This window comes from Oncorhynchus kisutch, linkage group LG28 (genome assembly GCF_002021735.2).
Source record: "Oncorhynchus kisutch isolate 150728-3 linkage group LG28, Okis_V2, whole genome shotgun sequence".
Lineage (NCBI taxonomy): Eukaryota > Metazoa > Chordata > Actinopteri > Salmoniformes > Salmonidae > Oncorhynchus > Oncorhynchus kisutch.
Genome location: NC_034201.2, coordinates 1,452,198 through 1,472,098, shown reverse-complemented (window position 1 = coordinate 1,472,098; position 19,901 = coordinate 1,452,198). Strand labels below are relative to the sequence as shown.

Sequence of the window (19,901 nt, the reverse complement as noted above, 5' to 3'; positions counted from 1 at the left end):
AACTCGTCTCCTTCCTGAGCGGTATGACGGCTGTGTGGTACCATGGTGTTTTTTATTTATTAATTCATTTTTTATTTTATTTTCTTTACCCCTTTTTCTCCCCAATTTCATGGTATCCAATTGTTTAGTAGCTAGTATCTTGTCTCATCGCTACAACTCCCATACGGGCTCGGGAGAGACTAAGGTTGAAAGTCATGCGTCCTCCGATACACAACCCAACCAAGCCGCACTGCTTCTTAAACACAGCGCATATCCAACCCGGAAGCCAGCCGCACCAATGTGTCGGAGGAAACACCGTGCACCTGTACAGATAAATGTGGTACCTTCAGGCATTTGGAAATTGCCCGCAAGGATGAAGCAGACTTGTGGAGGTCTTGGCTGATTTCTTTAGAATTTCCCATGATGTCAAGCAAAGAGGCACTGAGTTTGAAGGTAGGCCTTGAAATGCAGCCACAGGTACACCTCCAATTGACTCAAACGATGTCAATTAGCCTATCAGAAGCTTCTAAAAACATGGAATTTTCCAAGCTGTTTAAAGGCACAGTCAACTTACTGTATGTAAACTTCTGACCCACTGGAATTGTGATACAGTGAATTATTAGTGAAATTATCTGTCTGTAAACAATTGTTAAAAATTACTTGTGTCATGCGCAAAGTAGATGTCCTAACCAACTTGCCAAAACTATAGTTTGTTAACAAGAAATTTGTGGAGTGGTTGAAAAATGAGTTTTAATGACTCCAACCTAAGTGTATGTAAACTTCCGACTTCAACTGTAGGAGTGACGCCACCTGATGTCAGACAATGCACTCAAGTTAGACGGCTTGGATCACCTCAGCAGTCTACAGAGTAATGGTATGCAGAGATACGCAATGATAACCAATTCAGAGATAGTCTATGGAAGGACCACTGCTATATGGAAAGTCAAAGGTGAATCCCTCTGCCTTAAACAGGACCTCTTCCTCAGATCTGATTGAATACTGAGAAATGTTGTCATTGTTTTTGTGAGTGATTATGAAATGATGTTTACAAATGTTTCAGTCTGCCTGAAAATAGATTACATTCATTTGAGGTGATGGAAAATAATAATTGATTAGTTAGTGAAATCCATGCGCATGATGTAAAAAGGAAGGCTTCCCACAAAATTAGAAACACAATCTAATTGTAAAAATCCTTGGACAACGGCTCCTCAAGATAGTTATGTCGCAAAATGTAACACTTCAAATAAAATTTGCCTGTTTCCTTTCATTTATTTTTTATTAGGAACAAACTTTTAGGCCTAAATTCAATAAGCATTAACCTGCGATAGCAGACACCCTTATAGCGGATGCTTGGTGGTGTCGGAGGTGGAACTGCTTTGAAGCTGTCAAATTGGTGAGCATCTGTTCTTGCGATCATTGTCACGAATCCCGCCCCTCTTGTGTTGGAAGTTCTGAATGAGGAAGTGCAGGCTATATGGAAATAATTATGCTCAAATTGAAAAATCATTCAACTAAATAATGAGGGTTTCTATCATCCTAATGGAGGTGTAGATTCAATCTCATATTCCACTGTTCCAACTTGTAAACAAGGCTGCATGGGATTTCTGTTAATGTGACCCCGTGCAGCCAATGGCGATGTCCGCTTTAGGTATAATCATTTGACAGTTCAAACGCAGTTCCACTTCTGCCAAAATAACCGATATGCAGATGTCGGCTAACGCTGATCTGATTGAATAGTGCCCTTAATGTTTATTTTTACTCAATGTCCTTATCTTGATCTTCTCTTGAGCTACAAGGTCCATCTAGAGTCTGCTCTAGGTCAACCATGCTCTCCTCCACTGGAGGACTTAAGTTTACTGTAGGCTAATATCCCATCAGCACTCAGCCCTGCCACATAGGAGTTGGCTGCGACCGAAACGCCTCTGATGGATTTGTGAGACTACATCTGAGCTTTAAATCCGATCCACACATTCCAGCTGACGTCACCAAAGTCCATCGTGAGGGTGTTCTCCTGTATCTCCACCAGTTCCCCCTTTAGAAATTCATACAATTTTGTTTGTACTGTACGTGTGTGTATTGGTGTTCTTTACGTGTCTATACATTGTGAGAGGATGTGTGCATTTGTGTTATGAGAATTTGTGTATAACAATTCAACCGGAATACATCTGCCTTTTGTATCGTCTTATAGAGTAGACAGTAGAACTACTCAGACAAAGAAACTACACATTTGAAGTGACTGAGAAGCAAGTCTAGCCTCCCAATATCTCCAGGCTGAGCTCCATGGTTGGAACTGAAGTGCCATGTGAATCCCTTTTTAGAACGTTATTACTGTACATTTCCCATCCAGTGAGAATGCTTTGTCACAATTTTGGTAAGTCGAATGGCTGTACACGATAGGGAGAAAATAAAAAAAGTTGCACATTTGGTTCAATCGGGTTTAGTCGCCTTTGCTTTGACAAACAAGGGCGTGCACGCATTCGCATATTTGTATTCGCATATCCGCATACATGTGGAGTCATGACAGGTTATGTACACAGTGAACTAAATATTAGATTTATAGAAATCAGGAAACACCAACAAAAAATCGGAATAAACAAATGTGGAATAAGATACTTTCTCTGGATAGCATCCATAATGTTCATCAGGCTGGACCAGGAGAACTTGGAGGACATGGACAGGGATACATTTGTTTTGTCTCTGCACAATAAAAGCAAAGTTTACTGCCATTTCAACATCTCCTAAAAGGGATACAAATGGAATGTCTAGGAGACAAGTCTTTCATAACTGTTTCACATTTCAAAATGAAGGACAATAGTCTGAAAGAGTAGCTTATCTGCATTCAGCACTCTAAAGTCACAAATGATGATGACCTCATGAAGGAATTTTATCATGTCTCCTGACAGTCAGGAAAATCATATGGAGTCTGTAAAGGTGTATCTGAAGTTCCTTTTACCTCGGGGGTGAGAGTCTGCTGTTTGATTGACAGGGGGCCTCTTAATGGCAGAGGAGCGATAAACAATGTGATGTCGTCCGTCTCCTCTCTCCTCCTCCTCTACCATCAGGCCCCCTCCATGCACCAGGGGCTCGATGAAGAACTCCTCCTTCCCCGTACGGATCATTCCTGCCTGAGGGAGAGAGAGATGAGAAGGGGGGGTTTGAATTCTACAATCACAATCTTCCAACATGAAAAACTAACTTTTAAAGGTGACCTATGGAGAAAAATCACAATTTCCTGGTTGCAAAAATTCTAATAGTTCGCTTAATTTCAGTTGATGTGATAAAACAAGCAAACATAGTGTAGATCTAAACATTGTACCATCTAAACCGCTGTGAAATATATTTTCCATAATCTAAAATATTGTATTATCAGCTGTTTGAAGACCAATCCAAAAGTAAAAGAAACTAAGCTTAAGAATGGGGGGCATAGAAATAGAACACATAGAACATATCTACCACTTTATAGACTTTCTTTCAATGAGAATGACAGATCTATAACTCACATTTCTATGTGCATTTGGTTGGGTTGCCCAAAAAGTTACCTATTGCAGCTTTAAATAACACTTTGAGAATAACTTTGAGAATGGGAAATACACAATAATCAATATCTCAACCACTTTGAAGATCAGCCAGAAGAGAGGACAGCATTGACAAGTAGAACTGACATGAGACTGAAAGGGAAATTAGTTGATCAATATGGGGCCATAAACAGCAAGCAAAAAAACCACAAAAAAAGTACTAATGTTTCCATAAATGCAGACAGCCTAAATGTGGCGTGACAACCCAAGCCAAGTGCCCCCCCCAAGCCAAGTCTTCGTGAATGTGAAGACAAGGGGTGTGAACGTGAACTGCTCCTCTCTCTCCCACCTGACCGCAGAGTTAGAGCGTGGCCGCTGATGCGGCCGTTTAGCCACAGCCTCCTGGGAAATTTTACATAAGGAGCTGTCACATCGTCCCGAGGTTTAATTACCAAAGAAAGGTCTGGACGCAGCATAAATCGACACCAGCGGATACACCTCGATTGCCAATTCTCTGAGCCACTGTGAAGTCAAACGTAATCTGCCTTAGGATGCTGCAGGGCTAAACACACAACATCCTCACCTCAGAAAGGCAGTTGCTCACCTCATCTCAGGAAATCTAGAACTCTAACAGCTAATTAAAGTCATGCTAGGGATTAAAGGAGCTAACAGCAAAGATTCTTCCCTGGGTCAGAGGAAAAAAGCACACACCTCAATGTTCAGAAGACAGAAGTCTTAAAAGCAATAATTCCGATTCTTCCACGTATCTCAGGGATGGCTATCTGTTATTGCAGCCACTTGTAAAACGAATAAACTAAGTCTAGTTATTTTTTATTAAACAATGATGCAAGACTGGGGTTTGTGAAAGACATCCAAACTCCCAAATCTGAAATCAAACTCTGTCTTCAACAACAAAGCACATGGCCATTTGGGCTAGAAAATCTCAAACTAACATTTGAAGGATCAACTTCACCTAACAATCACAATGATATCACTCTGTCACCAGCTTTACAGTCTGAAAAAAAGTATACAGTGTCAAGACATTTGGATCAGTGGTCCACAACTCTGGTATTTTCACCACCTGTATATGTAGCTGTAAATTGGCATACAAATAGTGAACCTCGACAGGAGCAATGATTGATAAGTCAGCATAAACTATGCTGAAGTGCAGCAGCTTATTGAAGATGTGATGGGATCCAGCTCCAATGTAATTGTGAGACTCTGGCTTTTCTGAGCCTGAGAGACTCCAGAGCATGCCTGGCCTGCCAAGACTGAAATGGGAGAGCAGAGCCTGAGAGAGCCTGAGAAGCCCTGTCACGTCTGGGTTTCCTGCTCAGAGTCAGGCCTGCTGCCTCGTTAAAGTAAAAACCCACCCAAAACCACTAATTCCTATAATTTACCGTGTTATAGCTGCAATATACATTATAACTTTTTGGGCGACCTGATAAAATTCACGAAGAAATATGAGTTATAAATCTGTCATTCTCATTGAAATCAAGTCTAAGAAGTGGTAGATTTGTTCTGTGTGCACTATTTCAATGCTCCCATTTTAAAGTTTAGTTTTTGCATCTTTTACTTTTGGATTGGTACACCAGCTTCAAACACAACTGACAATACAATATTTTTGGTTATGGAAAATATATTTCACAGAGGTTTAGATGGTACAATGATTCTCTACACTATACTTGCTTGTTTTGTCACATAAACTGAAATTAGACGACCTATCAGAATTTTTGCAATCTGGAAATATTAATACCAAAGTCAATATCAGCATGTGAAGTAGCTAGTTAGCTGTAAAATCGACTAAACAAACTACACTATCAATTTAAGAAGTCTACAATCTCACCATGTTGAACCTGTAGATCGATGTGCCTCGCAGAGTGGAGTCTGACATTCGCAACGGCCATGCAACAGCACCATACAATGCACTCTGGACTGAAGACGCAGACAAATCTGAGAAATTTGGTGGACCCTTTGCTAAATTACACATTTCAAGATGAAACAGTCAGAGGTCACCAAGAGCAACATAGCTTCAGTGTGTAAATCAGCTAGAAAGATGTGTCAGCATCGAGTAATTGTCTCTGGCCCCCTCCTAGTTAGGGGGAGGGATGAGCTCTACAGCAGTCTCACAACTCAATCGCTGGTTGAAAACTGTTTTCTGCCCCTCCCAAAAGATAGAATTTGTCGATAATTGGCCCTCTTTCTGGGACTCACCCACAAACAGGACCAAGCCTGGCCTGCTGTGGAGTGACGGACTCCATCCTAGCTGGAGGGTTGCTTTCATCTTATCTACAAACATAGACAGGGCTCTAACTCCCCTAGCTCCACAATGAGATAGGGTGCAGGTCAGGCAGCATGCTGTTAGCCAACCAGCTTAGTGGTCTGCCACTAGCGCAGTCAGTGTAGTCAGCTCAGCTCTCCCCATTGAGACCATGTCTGTGCATCGATCTAGGTTGGGCAAAACTAAACATGGCGATGTTCATTTTAGCAATCTCACTGGAATAAAGACCTCCTCCATTCCTGTCATTATTGAAAGAGATTGTGATATCTCACATCTCAAAATAGGGCTATTTAATGTTAGATCCCTCACTTCCAAGGCAGTTACAGTCAATTAACTAATCACTGATCATAATCTTGATGTGATTGGCCTGACTGAAAAATGGCTTAAGCCTAATGAATTTACTGTGTTAAATGAGGCCTCTCCTCCTGGTTACACTAGTGACCATATCCCCCACGCATCCTGTGGAAGTGTGGCAAACATTTACGTTAGCAAATTTCAACTTCCCCCCAAAAGATGACTGCGTTTTCATCTTTTGAGCTTCGATAGTAATGACATTTCTGCAGCCTACTCAATCACTTTTTATAGCTACTGTTTACAGGCCTCCTGGGCCATATACAGTGTTCCTCACTGAGTTCCCTGAATTCCTATCGGACCTTGTAGTCGTGGCAGATAATATTCAAATTTTTGGTGACTTTAATATTCACATGGAAGGGTCCACAGACCCACTCCAAAAGGCTTTCAGAGCCATCATCGACTCAGTGGGATTTGTCCAACATGTCTCCGGACCTACTGACTGCCACAGTCATACTCTGGACCTAGTTTTGTCCTGTGGAATAAATATTATGGATCTTAATGTTTTTTCACATAATCCTGGACTATCGGACCACCAATTTATTACGTTTGCAATCACAACAAATAATCTGCTTAGACCCCAACCAAGGATCATAAAAATCCGTGCTATAAATTCCCGGACAACCCAAAGATTCCTAGATGCCCTTCCAGACTCCCTCCACCTACCCAAGGACGTTGGAGTACAAAAATTGGTTCACCACCTAACTGAGGAACTAGATTTAACCTTGCGTAATACCCTAGATGCAGTCTGACCCCTAAAAACAAAAAAACATTTGTCATAAGAAATTAGCTTCCTGGTATACAGAAAATACCTGAGCCCTGAAGCAAGCTTCCAGAAAATACCTGAGCCCTGAAGCAAGCTTCCAGAAAATACCTGAGCCCTGAAGCAAGCTTACAGAAAATACCTGAGCCCTGAAGCAAGCTTACAGAAAATACCTGAGCCCTGAAGCAAGCTTACAGAAAATACCTGAGCCCTGAAGCAAGCTTACAGAAAATTGGAACGGAAATGGCGCTCCACCAAACTGTAGGTCTTCCAACTAGCTTGCAAAGACAGTACCGTACAACATCGATGAGCCCTCACTGCTGCTCAATCATCCTATTTTTCCAGAACAATCCAAAATGTATTTTTGATACTGTCGCAAAGCTAAATAAAAAGCATTCCCCAAGAGAGGATGGCTTTCACTTCAGCAGTGATAAATTCATGAACTTATTTGACGAAAAGATCATGATCATTAGAAAGCAAATTACAGACTCCTCTTTTAAATCTGCATATTTTTACCAAAGCTCAGCTGTCCTGAGTCTGCACAACACTGCCAGGACCTAGTATCAAGGGAGACATTCAAGTTTTTTAATCCTATATCTCTTGAAACATTCATGAAAAGAGTAATGGCCTCTAAACCTTCAAGCTGCATACTGGACCCTATTCCAACTAAACTACTGAAAGAGCTGCTTCCTGTGCTTGGCCCTCCTATGTTGAACATAATAAATGGCTCTCTATCCACCGGATGTGTACCAAACTCACTAAAAGTGGCAGTAATAAAGCCTCTCTTGAGAAAGCCAAACCTTGACCCAGAAAATATAAAAACAATCGGCCTATATCGAATCGAGATTGGTCGCCCGGGAGACCCGTTGTTCAAAAGGCTCTAATAAGGAACCCACGGCAACAGCAGCAGTCAGAGGTTAACTCCTGTCTCTGAGGCAGTCCCTCTGCGCATACCATAACTGCAGTGTTAACGGATCACTGTTCAGTGTGTATGTGTGTGTGTTTGACTCTGAGTACCTGCATATGCGTATTTTCAGGGACGGCAATATACCAGGCCATAAAACAGGCCTAAAACAACAAAACATTTCCAATAAGACAACAAACTTATCTTGGGTACAGGGGACTTCGCTTTTTGATTCAGTCAAAAATAAATAAATCATTCCAAGTGAAGATGAGAGCTAATTCCATTTAACTGAGAAGGGCAGGTTTGAACTATTTTCAAACCAGAGACAAAAGCTGAGAAGTCAGGTTAGAAGAGGTAGGGAGAGAGGGGGCAGGAAAATGAATTAATACCGAGGTAGTCATGTCTGTAGGGAGAAGGGAGAGGAGAACATAGCCTGCCTGACATGTTCCAAATAAGAGGCAGGCAGAGCAGAGCTCTCACTCAGGCTGACTTTGCCTGCTGCCTTGCCATTAAGAACCAGACAGCTGTCTGTCTGTCTGTCTGTCTGTCTGTCTGTCTGTCTGTCTGTCTGTCTGTCTGTCTGTCTGTCTGTCTGTCTGTCTGTCTGTCTGTCTGTCTGTCTGTCTGTCTGTCTGTCTGTCTGTCTGTCTGTCTGTCTGTCTGTCTGTCTGTCTGTCTGTCTGTCTGTCTGTCTGTCTGTCTGTCTGTCTGTCTGTCTGTCTGTCTGTCTGTCTGTCTGTCTGTCTGTCTGTCTGTCTGTCTGTCTGTCTGTCGTCTGTCTGTCTGTCTGTCTGTCTGTCTGTCTGTCTGTCTGTCTGTCTGTCTGTCTGTCTGTCTGTCTGTCTGTCTGTCTGTCTGTCTGTCTGTCTGTCTGTCTGTCTGTCTGTCTGTCTGTCTGTCTGTCTGTCTGTCTGTCGTCTGTCTGTCTGTCTGTCTGTCTGTCTGTCTGTCTGTCTGTCTGTCTGTCTGTCTGTCTGTCTGTCTGTCTGTCTGTCTGTCTGTCTGTCTGTCTGTCTGTCTGTCTGTCTGTCTGTCTGTCTGTCTGTCTGTCTGTCTGTCTGTCTGTCTGTCTGTCTGTCTGTCTGTCTGTCTGTCTGTCTGTCTGTCTGTCTGTCTGTCTGTCTGTCTGTCTGTCTGTCTGTCTGTCTGTCTGTCTGTCTGTCTGTCTGTCTGTCTGTCTGTCTGTCTGTCTGTCTGTCTGTCTGTCTGTCTGTCTGTCTGTCTGTCTGTCTGTCTGTCTGTCTGTCTGTCTGTCTGTCTGTCTGTCTGTCTGTCTGTCTGTCTGTCTGTCTGTCTGTCTGTCTGTCTGTCTGTCTGTCTGTCTGTCAGTCTGAACAGGGGTGGAAGCACCTGAGCACTACCTTAGCTCTCAAAATGGACAGCTTTGTGTGCAATTACAGATACTGTATACTGCAGCTAAGCACATCTCTAAGAGGTAATGGAAGGTTTTATAGGGTTGCCAATAGTACTATTATCCAGTTGATATAAATGGACGAGCCCTTGTAATAACTACAGCCCTGTAGCCCTTTGCACTCACATCCCTGTCATCCCGTATATGTCTTGAAAATGGCAGATTGGTCACTGATAAGTGCCTCAAATGGAATGCAGTGGCTGTATAGTAACATACTGTATATGACTCCAGAGGTCATATAAAGTGCATTCGTAAAGTATTCAAACCCCTTGACTTTTCCCACATTTTGTTACGTTACAGCCTTATTCTAAAATGGATTAAATTGTTATTTTTTTCCTCATCAATCTACATACAATACCCTATAATGACAAACCAAAAACAGTTTAGAAATGTTTGCAAATTTATAAAACAAATTAAAAACTGAAATATTACATTTAAAAAAGTATTCAGTAGTTTTACTCAGTACTTTGTTGAAGCACCGTTGGCAGCGATTACAGCCTCAAGTCTTCTTAGGTATGATGCTATAAGCTTGGCACACCTATATTCGGGGAGTTTCTCCCATTCTTTTCTGCAGATCCATTCAAGCTCTGTCGGGTTAAAGGGGAGAGTCGGAGCACAGCTATTTTCAGGTCTCTCCAGAAATGTTTGATCGGGTTCAAGTCTGGGCTCTGGCTGGGCCACTCAAGGACATTGAGAGAATGTGTTGGCTGAGTGCTTATGGTCGTTGTCCTGTTGGAAGGCAAACCTTCACCACAGTCTGAGGTCCTGAGCGCTCCGGAGCAGGTTTTCATTAAGGATCTCTCTGTACTTTGCTCCGTTCATATTTCCCTTGAACCTGACTAGTCTCCCAGTCTCTGCCACTGAAAAACAGCCCCACAGCATTCTGCCACCACCACTCTTCACCGTTGGAATGGTGCCTGGTTTCCTCAAGACGTGACGCTTGGCATTCAGGCTAAAGAGTTAAATCTCGGTTTCATCGGACCAAATAATCTTGTTTCTCATTGTCTGAGAGTCCTTTAGGTGGCTTTAGGCAAACTCCAAGCGGGCTGTCATGTGCCTTTTACTGAGGAGTGGCTTTCATCAGCCTGATTGGTGGAATGCTGCAGAGATGGTTGTCCTTCTGGAAGGTTCTGCCATCTTCACAGAGGAATTCTGGAGCTCTGTCAGAGTGACCATTAGGTTTTGGTCACCTCCCTGACCAAGGCCCCTCTCCCCCACAATTGCTCAGTTTGGCCGGGCGGCCAGCTCTAGGAAAAGTCTTGGTGGTTCAAAACATCTGCCATTTAAAAATGGTGGACGCCTCTGCGTTCTTGGGGACCTTAAATGCTGCAGTAATGTTTTGGTACACGTCCCCAGATCTGTGCCTCGACACAATCCTGTGTCAGAGCTCAGCGGTCAATTCCTTCAACCTCATGGCTTGGTTTTTGCTCTGACATGCACTGTCAACTGTGGGATCTTATATAGACAGGTGTGTGCCTTTCCAAATCATGTCCAATCAATTGAATTTACCACAGCTGGACTCCAATCAAGTTGTAGAAACATTTCAATGATGACCAATGGAAACAGGATGCACCTGAGCTCAATTTTGAGTCTCATAGCAAAGGGTCTGAATACGTATGTAAATAAGGTATTTCTGTTTTAATTTTGAATACATTTGCAACAATAATAAAACACCTGTTTTCACTCTGTCATTATGGGGTATTGTGTGAAGATTGATAGGGGGGATTTTATTTTATTTTATACATTTTAGAATAAGGCTGTAACGTAACAAAATATGGAAAAAGTACACTGTTTTTGAACGACTGCCTCATCTCTGTACCCCACACATACAATTTTCTGTAAGGTCCCTCAGTCGAGAAGTGAATTTCAAACACAGATTCAACCACAAAGACCTGGGAGGTTTTCCATTGCCTTGCAAAGAAGGGCAGCTATTGGAAGATGGGTAAATAAAGAAGCTAACACTGAATATCCCTTAGAGCATGGTAAAGTTATTAATTACACTTTGGATGATGTATCAGAGACTGAAAAACAGCTTCATTCTCAAGGCCATCAGACTGTTAAATAGTCATCACTAGCTGGCCTCCGCCAAGTACCCTGCCCTGAACTGTCACTAGCCGGCTACCACCTGGTTACTAAACCCTGCACCTTAGATGCTGCTGCCTATGTACATAGACATGGAACACTGGTCACTTGGACACTGGTCATTTTAATAACGTTTACATACTGTTTTACCCACTTCATATTCATATACTGTATTCTAGTCAAGTCATAGCCCATTTAACTACTGCTATACATGTACTATTATATCCTATGTATTCTTCAGATATACTACATATTCTATCCATATACTGTCCATAATGTCTATACATCCCATCATATATATATATAACAGTGGAGAACAGCGTCAAACACATGGACACCATGTCTGTGGTGTATTTGATATCATTCCACTTATTACGCTCCAGCCATTACCACAAACCTGTCCTCCGTATTTAAGGTGCCACCAACCTCCTATGATATACAGTTGAAGTAGGAAGTTTACATACACTTAGGTTGGAGTCATTAAAACTCGTTTTTCAACCACTCCACAAATTTCTTGTTAACAAGCTATAGTTTTGGCAAGTCGGTTAGAACATCTACTTTGTGCATGACACGAGTCATTTTTCCAACAATTGTTTACCGACAGATTATTTCATTTAGAATTCACTGTATCACAATTCCAGTGGGTCAGAGGTTTACATACATTTAGGTGACTGTGCCTTTAAACAGCTTGGAAAACTCCAGAAAATGATGTCATGGCTTTAGAAATTTCTGATAATTTCTGATAATTGACATAATTTGAGTCAATTGGAGGTGTACCTGTGGATGTATTTCAAGGCCTACCTTCAAACTCAGTGCCTCTTTGCTTGACATCATGGGTAATTCAGAAGAAATCAGGCAAGACCTCAAAAAACTAATTGTAGACCTCCACAAGTCTGGTTCATCCTTGGGAGCAATTTCCAAATGCCTTAAGGTACCACGTTCATCTGCACAAACAATAGTATGCAAGAATAAACACTATGGGACCACGCAGCCGTTATACCGCTCAGGAAGGAGATGCGTTCTGTCTCCTAGAGATGAATATACTTTGGTGTGAAAAGTGTAAATCAATCCCAGAACAACAGCAAAGGACCTTGTGAAGATGCTGGACGAAACAGGTACAAAAGTATCTATATCCACAGTAAAACGAGTCCTGCATCAACATAACCTGAAAGGCCACTCAGCAAGGAAGAAGTCACTGCTCCAAAACAGCCATTAAAAAAGGCAGACTACGGTTTGCAACTGCACATGGGGACAAAGGTCGTACTTTTTGGAGAAATGTACTCTGGTCTGATGAAACAAAAATAGAACTGTTTGGCCATAATGACCATCGTTATGTTTGGAGGAAAAAGGAGGAGGCTTGCAAGCCGAAGAACACCATCTCAACCGTGACACACGGAGGTGGCAGCATCATGTTGTGGGGGTTCTTTGCTGCAGGAGGGACTGGTGCACTTCACAAAATAGATGGCTTCATGAGGAGTGAAAATTATGTGGATATATTGAAGCAACTTCTCAAGACATCAGTCAGGAAGTTAACGCTTGATTGCAAATGGGTCCTCCAAATGGAGAATGACCCCAAGCATACCTTTGAAGTTGTGGCAAAATGGTATTGGTATTGGAGTGGCCATCACAACGCCCTGACCTCAATCCTATAGAAAATTTGTTGGCAGAACTGAAAAAGTGTGCTCGAGCAAGGAGGCCTACAAACCTGACTCAGTTACACCAGCTCTGTAAGGAGGAATGGGCCAAAATTCACCCAACTTATTGTGGGAAGCTTGTGGGAGACTACCAGAAACGTTTGAGCCAAAGTAAACATTTTAAAGGCAATGCTATCAAATACAAATTGAGTGTTTGTAAACTTCTGACCCACTGGGAATGTGATGAAAGAAATAAATGCTGAAATATGTTATTCTCTCTACTATTATTCTGACATTTCACATTCTTAAAATAAATTGGTGATCTTAACTGACCTAAGACAGGGACTTCTGGGGGCCCCAGAAGCTTCTGGCGTCTGGGGGCCCCAAACAGGGCTAAGTTATCTCTGCGTCATTGCAAAACATGTAGAATAGTATGTGTTGAATTGCAGGAAATTAACTTTAAAAAAAATTCTCTTTGCCCCATGGAAAAATGTGTTGAATAATAAGAAAAGCTCAGATGCTGGGGGAACCGCAAAAGTGCTGTACGCCACTGACATATGCACACACATTAAACTGTCCTGAATCATCGGGTCAAATCTCACATGTATTGCCTCCACTCTGAACTCTCTTGACTAACATCCACTCCACACTGCGGTTTTCCATTTGGAGACCGCAACTCCTGCAGGGACTGGCCAAGCCAGGTGGCTGAGATCACAACGCATACTGTAACTACAGACAGGACCGGAGGGAACTATCAAGACCCAACTCCTCTTTTTCATTCCCGCCCGTCACTTTAACATTGCATTTGGATAGAGTCACACTCAACACTTTATCTGTGTGTGCCCTGACACGCTTTCCCTTTGAAATGTTTTCCCTCAGAAACATCTACTGTACGTATCCAGGCCATGCTCCTTTACACCATGACATACATAGACAACTCTAAATGCTAAGGTGTCAGTCATGGATTTCTTCAAGACGTTCCATGTTTTTCATCTGCATAATTGGACCAAGTATCATGGCCCTGAAAGAAAGCTAACACAGAATCATACAAAAACAAAACATGGCAAGACATCTCTACGGAGGTCAGCTGTATTCACGTGTATAGACATGTTCTCCACAGCAGAGGCATTGTGTCTTCCGGTTCAAAGATCCTCTTTACACTCAAGCTGGGCTTGTTATCTCAACTGTAAATCCTGACAAGAGCGCCAATATGTCACTTTGAAACGGTAATGTAGCACACAGCCTGCTGGACTGGGCACTCAGCCAGGCGGATGAGAGATGGAGAGAGGGAAGGCGGACACTAGACAGACAGACAGACAGTGCGAGACAACGTGCTAGACAGACAGTGTGGTAGACAGACAGGCAGGCCAGCGCTTAGTGGTGGAGGAAGAAGAATGCTTTCTTTCATCCTACAATTAAGACTGAGGTTTTCATCCACACTTATATAGAACGAGATCTAAACTCTGGTGAGAGGAAAGGAAATGTGCCTGTGCAGTGGGCTCCTCACTTCTATCATTCAATGCTGCTTCCTCCAGCTTGTAGCAATGGTAAGTGTGGCTTGTGGAATGTTAATGGAATCAACAAAGGCCACAGATACTCCATAGAGACCAGATCCAGGGGATTCTGGAATGGCCCTAGCTGACAAGTGTGTTCCTCCTTAACCCCTCTCCACTGCCCACTCAGCTCCACAAAAGAGTGTCTCCTATTGGCCCAACCCAGAGAGGGGGGCAACAGATGGCTGCATCCTCTGCCAAGTCCCCAACAACTGTTGGAGGTTATACACAACTGGCATATGCTGAGTATACCAAACATTATGAACACCCTGAGTTGCACCCCTACTTTTGTCCTCAGAACAGCCTCAATTTGAAAGTGTTCCACATGGTTGCTGGTCCATGTTGACTCCAATGCTTCCCACAGTTGTGTCAAGTTGGCTGGATGTCCTTTGGGTGGTGGACCATTCTTGATACACCCATGAAAAACCCAGCAGCGTTGCAGTTCTTGACACAAACCGGTGCATCTGGCACCTACTACTATACCCCGTTCAAAGGCACTTAAATGCCTTTGGGTAAGGATGATAAGGATGATTCCTTACCCATTCACCATTTGAATGGCACACATACACAATCCATGTCTCACTTGTCTCAAGTATTAAAAATGATTCTTTAACCGGTCTCCTCCCCTTTATCTACACAGATTGAAGTGGATTTAACAAGTGACATCATTAAGAGATCACAGTTTCACATGTATTTATCTGGTCAGTCTATGTAATGGAGCAGGTGTTCTAAATGTTTTGTATACTCAGTTTATATAATGCAAATGATGGAAGATTTTCAACCAAAAAACCATCAACATGCAAAATTGCAAAACAGATAGATATCACGTACGCACGCACACACGCACGCGCTCACACACACACACACACTACATTGACCCCTTGGGACAAATTGCATAAGAGGACGGTTTCCATGACAACTGTCTGTAGCATAGGCCACAACAGATTTTCTCAGGCCCCCCCCTCCCAAAAATAATTTGGTGGATGTCACTTTCTCCAATTTCAGTTTCCTATAGATACTGCGGCAATGGCAACAGCTTGTGCCTCTGCTGGTTGTCTGAAGCGGACACTTGTAGTGCACCTCCTACTCAGTTCTCACTTAGCAGGGGTAGCGGCCTGCTCTGCTCTGGCATGGTGCAGTCTGCTAATGATGATACTCATGCCTGGCCTGCAATACCATGCCATGCAGAGTGATGTGTGGAGACCATAGAGCTGATGATGAGAAGACCTGGGGCCTTAAAACCCGACTCAGTAAGTCCCAAATTAAATGTCACTTTTTTTCTGGTTTATTATATCTTGAAGTGTATAGACGAAAGATGAATTTGCCATTTGGATCACTTCAAAGGGATAGACATGAAGGTTTTATGAATTATTGTTTACAAGCTGCAGGTAAGATTTCTCCAGGAAAATATGACGCATAGGCCTATTGATCATTTCTCTTATGTACCTTCTATCTGTCCCTCTGATCCATCCAGGACTACTGATCCATCCAGGATTGCCCCCCATCCAGGATTGCCCCCCATCCGTGATTGCCCCCCATCTATCATCAGAGTTCGTATTGTTAGGTAACCTAAACTGGGACATGCTTAACACCCCGGACGTCCTACAATCTAAGCTAGATGCCCTCAATCTCACACAAATTATCAAGGAACCTACCAGGTACAACCCCAAATCCGTAACCATGGCGACCCTCTTAGATATCATCCTGACCATCTTGCCCTCTAAATACACCTCTGCTGTCTTCAACCAGGATCTCAGCGATCACTGCCTCATTGGCTGCGTGCATAATGGGTCCACGGTCAAACGACCACCTCTCATCACTGTCAAACGCTCCCTAAAACACTTCAGCGAGCAGGCCTTTCTAATCGACCTGGCCCGGGTATCCTGGAAGGATACTGGCCTCATTCCGTCAATAGAGGATGCCTGGTTGCTCTTTAAAAGTGCTTTCCTCACCATCTTAAATAAGCATGCTCCATTCAAAAAAATGTAGAACTAAGAACAGATATAGCCCTTGGTTAACCCCATACTCGCCTGCCCTTGACCAGCACAAAAACATCCTGTGGCGTTCTGCAATAGCATCGAATAGTCCCCGCGATATGCAACTTTTCAGGGAAGTCAGGAACCAATATACTCAGTCAGTCAGGAAAGCTAAGGCTAGCTTTCTCAAACATAAATTTGCATCCTGTAGCACTAATTCCAAAATGTTTTGGGACACTGTAAAGTCCATGGAAAATAAGAGCACATCCTCCCAGCTTCCCACTGCACTGAGGCTAGGAAACACTGTCACCACCGATAAATCTACGATAATCAATCATTTCAATAAGTATTTTTCTACGGCTGGCCATGCTTTCCACCTGGCTACCCCTACCCCGGCCAACAGCTCAGCACCCCTCACAGCAACATGCCCAAGCCTCCCCATTTCTCCTTCACCTAAATCCAGATAGCCGATGTTCTGAAAGAGCTGGAAAATCTGGATCCCTGCAAATCAGCTGAGCTAGACAATCTGGACCCTTTCTTTCTAAAATTATCTGCAAAAATGGTTGCAACCTCTATTACTAGCCTGTTAAACCTCTCTTTTGTATCATCTGAGATCCCCACATTTTGGAAATCTGCCGCGGTCATCCCCTCTTCAATGGGGGAGACACTCTTGACCCAAACTGTTATAGACCTATATCCATCCTGCCCCGCCTTTCTAAAATCTTCGAAAGCCAAATTAACAAACAGATCACCAACCATTTTGAATCCTACTGTACCTTCTCCACTATGCAATCTGGCTTCCGAGCTGGTCATGGGTTCACCTCAACCACACTCAAGGTCCTAAACGATATCATAACCGCTATCGTTAAAAGACAGTATTGTGCGGCCGTCTTCATTGACCTGGCCAAGGCTATCGACTCTGTCAATCACCGCATTCTTATCGGCAGACTCAACAGCCTTGGTTTCTCAAATGACTGCCTCGCCTGGTTCACCAACTTCTTCTTAGACAGAGTTCAGTGTGTCAAATCGGACGGCCTGTTGTCCAGACCTCTGGCAGTCTCTATGGGGGTGCCACAGGGTTCAATTCTCGGGCCTACTCTTTTCTCTGTATATTTCAATGATGTCGCTCTTGCTGCTGGTGATTCTCTGATCCACCTCTATGCAGATGACACCATTCTGTATACATCTGGCCCTTCTTTGGACACTGTGTTAACAAACCTCCAGATGAGCTTCAATGCCATACAACACTTCTTCCTTGGCCTCCAACTGCTTTTAAATGCTAGTAAAACCAAATGCATGCTCTTCTATCGATTGCTGCCTGCAATCGCCCGCCTGACTAGCATCACTACTCTGGACGGTTCTGACTTAGAATATGTGGACAACTACAAATACCTAGGTGTCTGGTCAGACTGTAAACTCTCCTTCCAGACTCACATTAAGCATCTCCAATCCAAAGTTAAATCTAGAATTGGCTTCCTATTTCGCAACAAAGCATCTTTCAGTCATACTGCCAAACATACCCTTGTAAAACTGACTATCCTACCAATCCTTGACTTTGGCAATGTCATTTACAAAATAGCCTCCAACACTCTACTCAGCAAATTGGATGCAGTCTATCACAGTGCCATGTCTTTTGTCACCAAAGCCCCATATACTACCCACCACTGCGACCTGTATACTCTCGTTGACTGGGCCTCACTACATATTTGTCGCCAAACCCACCGGCTCCAGGTCATCTATAAGTCTAGGCTAGGTAAAGCCCCGCCTTATCTCAGCTCACTGGTCACCACAGCAACTCCCACCCATAGCACGCGCTTCAGCAGGTATATTTCACTGGTCATTCCCAAAGCCAAACACTTCCTTTGGCCGCCTTCCCTTCAAGTTACCTGCTGCCAATGACTGGAACGAATTGCAAAAATCACTGAAGTTGGAGTCCTTTATCTCCCTCTCTAACTTCAGCTGTGAGAGCAGCTGTACACAGCCAATCTGTAAATAGCACACCCAACTACCTCATTCCCATATTATGATTTATCCTCTTGCTCTTTTGCACCCCAGTATCTCTACTTGTACATCATCATCTGCACATCTGTCACTCCAGTGTTAATGCAAAAGTGTAATTATTTAGCCTCTATGGCCTATTTATTGCCTTACCTCCCTACTCTTCTACATTTGCACACACTGTACATAGATTGTTCTATTGTGTTGTTGACTGTACGTTTGTTTATGTGTAACTCTGTGTTGTTGTTTTTGTCGCACTGCTTTGCTTTATCTTGGCCAGGTCGCAGTTGTAAATGAGAACTTGTTCTCAACTGGCCTACCTGGTTAAATAAAGGTGTTCTCAACTAGCCTACCTGGTTAAATAAAGGTGTTCTCAACTAGCCTACCTGGTTAAATAAAGGTGTTCTCAACTAGCCTACCTGGTTAAATAAAGGTGTTCTCAACTAGCCCACCTGGTTAAATAAAGGTGTTCTCAACTAGCCTACCTGGTTAAATAAAGGTGTTCTCAACTAGCCTACCTGGTTAAATAAAGGTGTTCTCAACTGGCCTACCTGGTTAAATAAAGGTGTTCTCAACTGGCCCACCTGGTTAAATAAAGGTGTTCTCAACTGGCCCACCTGGTTAAATAAAGGTGTTCTCAACTAGCCTACCTGGTTAAATAAAGGTGTTCTCAACTAGCCTACCTGGTTAAATAAAGGTGTTCTCAACTGGCCTACCTGGTTAAATAAAGGTGTTCTCAACTGGCCCACCTGGTTAAATAAAGGTGTTCTCAACTAGCCTACCTGGTTAAATAAAGGTGTTCTCAACTAGCCCACCTGGTTAAATAAAGGTGTTCTCAACTAGCCTACCTGGTTAAATAAAGGTGTTCTCAACTGGCCTACCTGGTTAAATAAAGGTGTTCTCAACTGGCCCACCTGGTTAAATAAAGGTGTTCTCAACTAGCCTACCTGGTTAAATAAAGGTGTTCTCAACTAGCCTACCTGGTTAAATAAAGGTGTTCTCAACTGGCCCACCTGGTTAAATAAAGGTGTTCTCAACTGGCCCACCTGGTTAAATAAAGGTGTTCTCAACTGGCCTACCTGGTTAAATAAAGGTGTTCTCAACTAGCCCACCTGGTTAAATAAAGGTGTTCTCAACTGGCCCACCTGGTTAAATAAAGGTGTTCTCAACTGGCCTACCTGGTTAAATAAAGGTGTTCTCAACTAGCCTACCTGGTTAAATAAAGGTGTTCTCAACTAGCCTACCTGGTTAAATAAAGGTGTTCTCAACTAGCCTACCTGGTTAAATAAAGGTGTTCTCAACTAGCCTACCTGGTTAAATAAAGGTGTTCTCAACTGGCCCACCTGGTTAAATAAAGGTGTTCTCAACTAGCCTACCTGGTTAAATAAAGGTGTTCTCAACTAGCCTACCTGGTTAAATAAAGGTGTTCTCAACTAGCCTACCTGGTTAAATAA

The 19,901-nt window shown here is 43.0% G+C and overlaps 1 protein-coding gene across 1 annotated transcript in view; it reads right to left on the bottom strand.

Moving 5' to 3' along the window:
* LOC109872731 (A disintegrin and metalloproteinase with thrombospondin motifs 2-like) overlaps window positions 1-19,901 on the bottom strand; it is a 77,209-nt gene that overhangs the window by 29,174 nt on the left and 28,134 nt on the right. The window contains exons 7-8 of the mRNA XM_031808543.1: window positions 2,964-3,104; window positions 422-472 (exon numbers count right to left, since the gene is read on the bottom strand). Coding sequence (XP_031664403.1) covers window positions 422-472; window positions 2,964-3,104 — 192 coding nt within the window. The remainder of the gene's footprint in view (window positions 1-421; window positions 473-2,963; window positions 3,105-19,901) is intronic.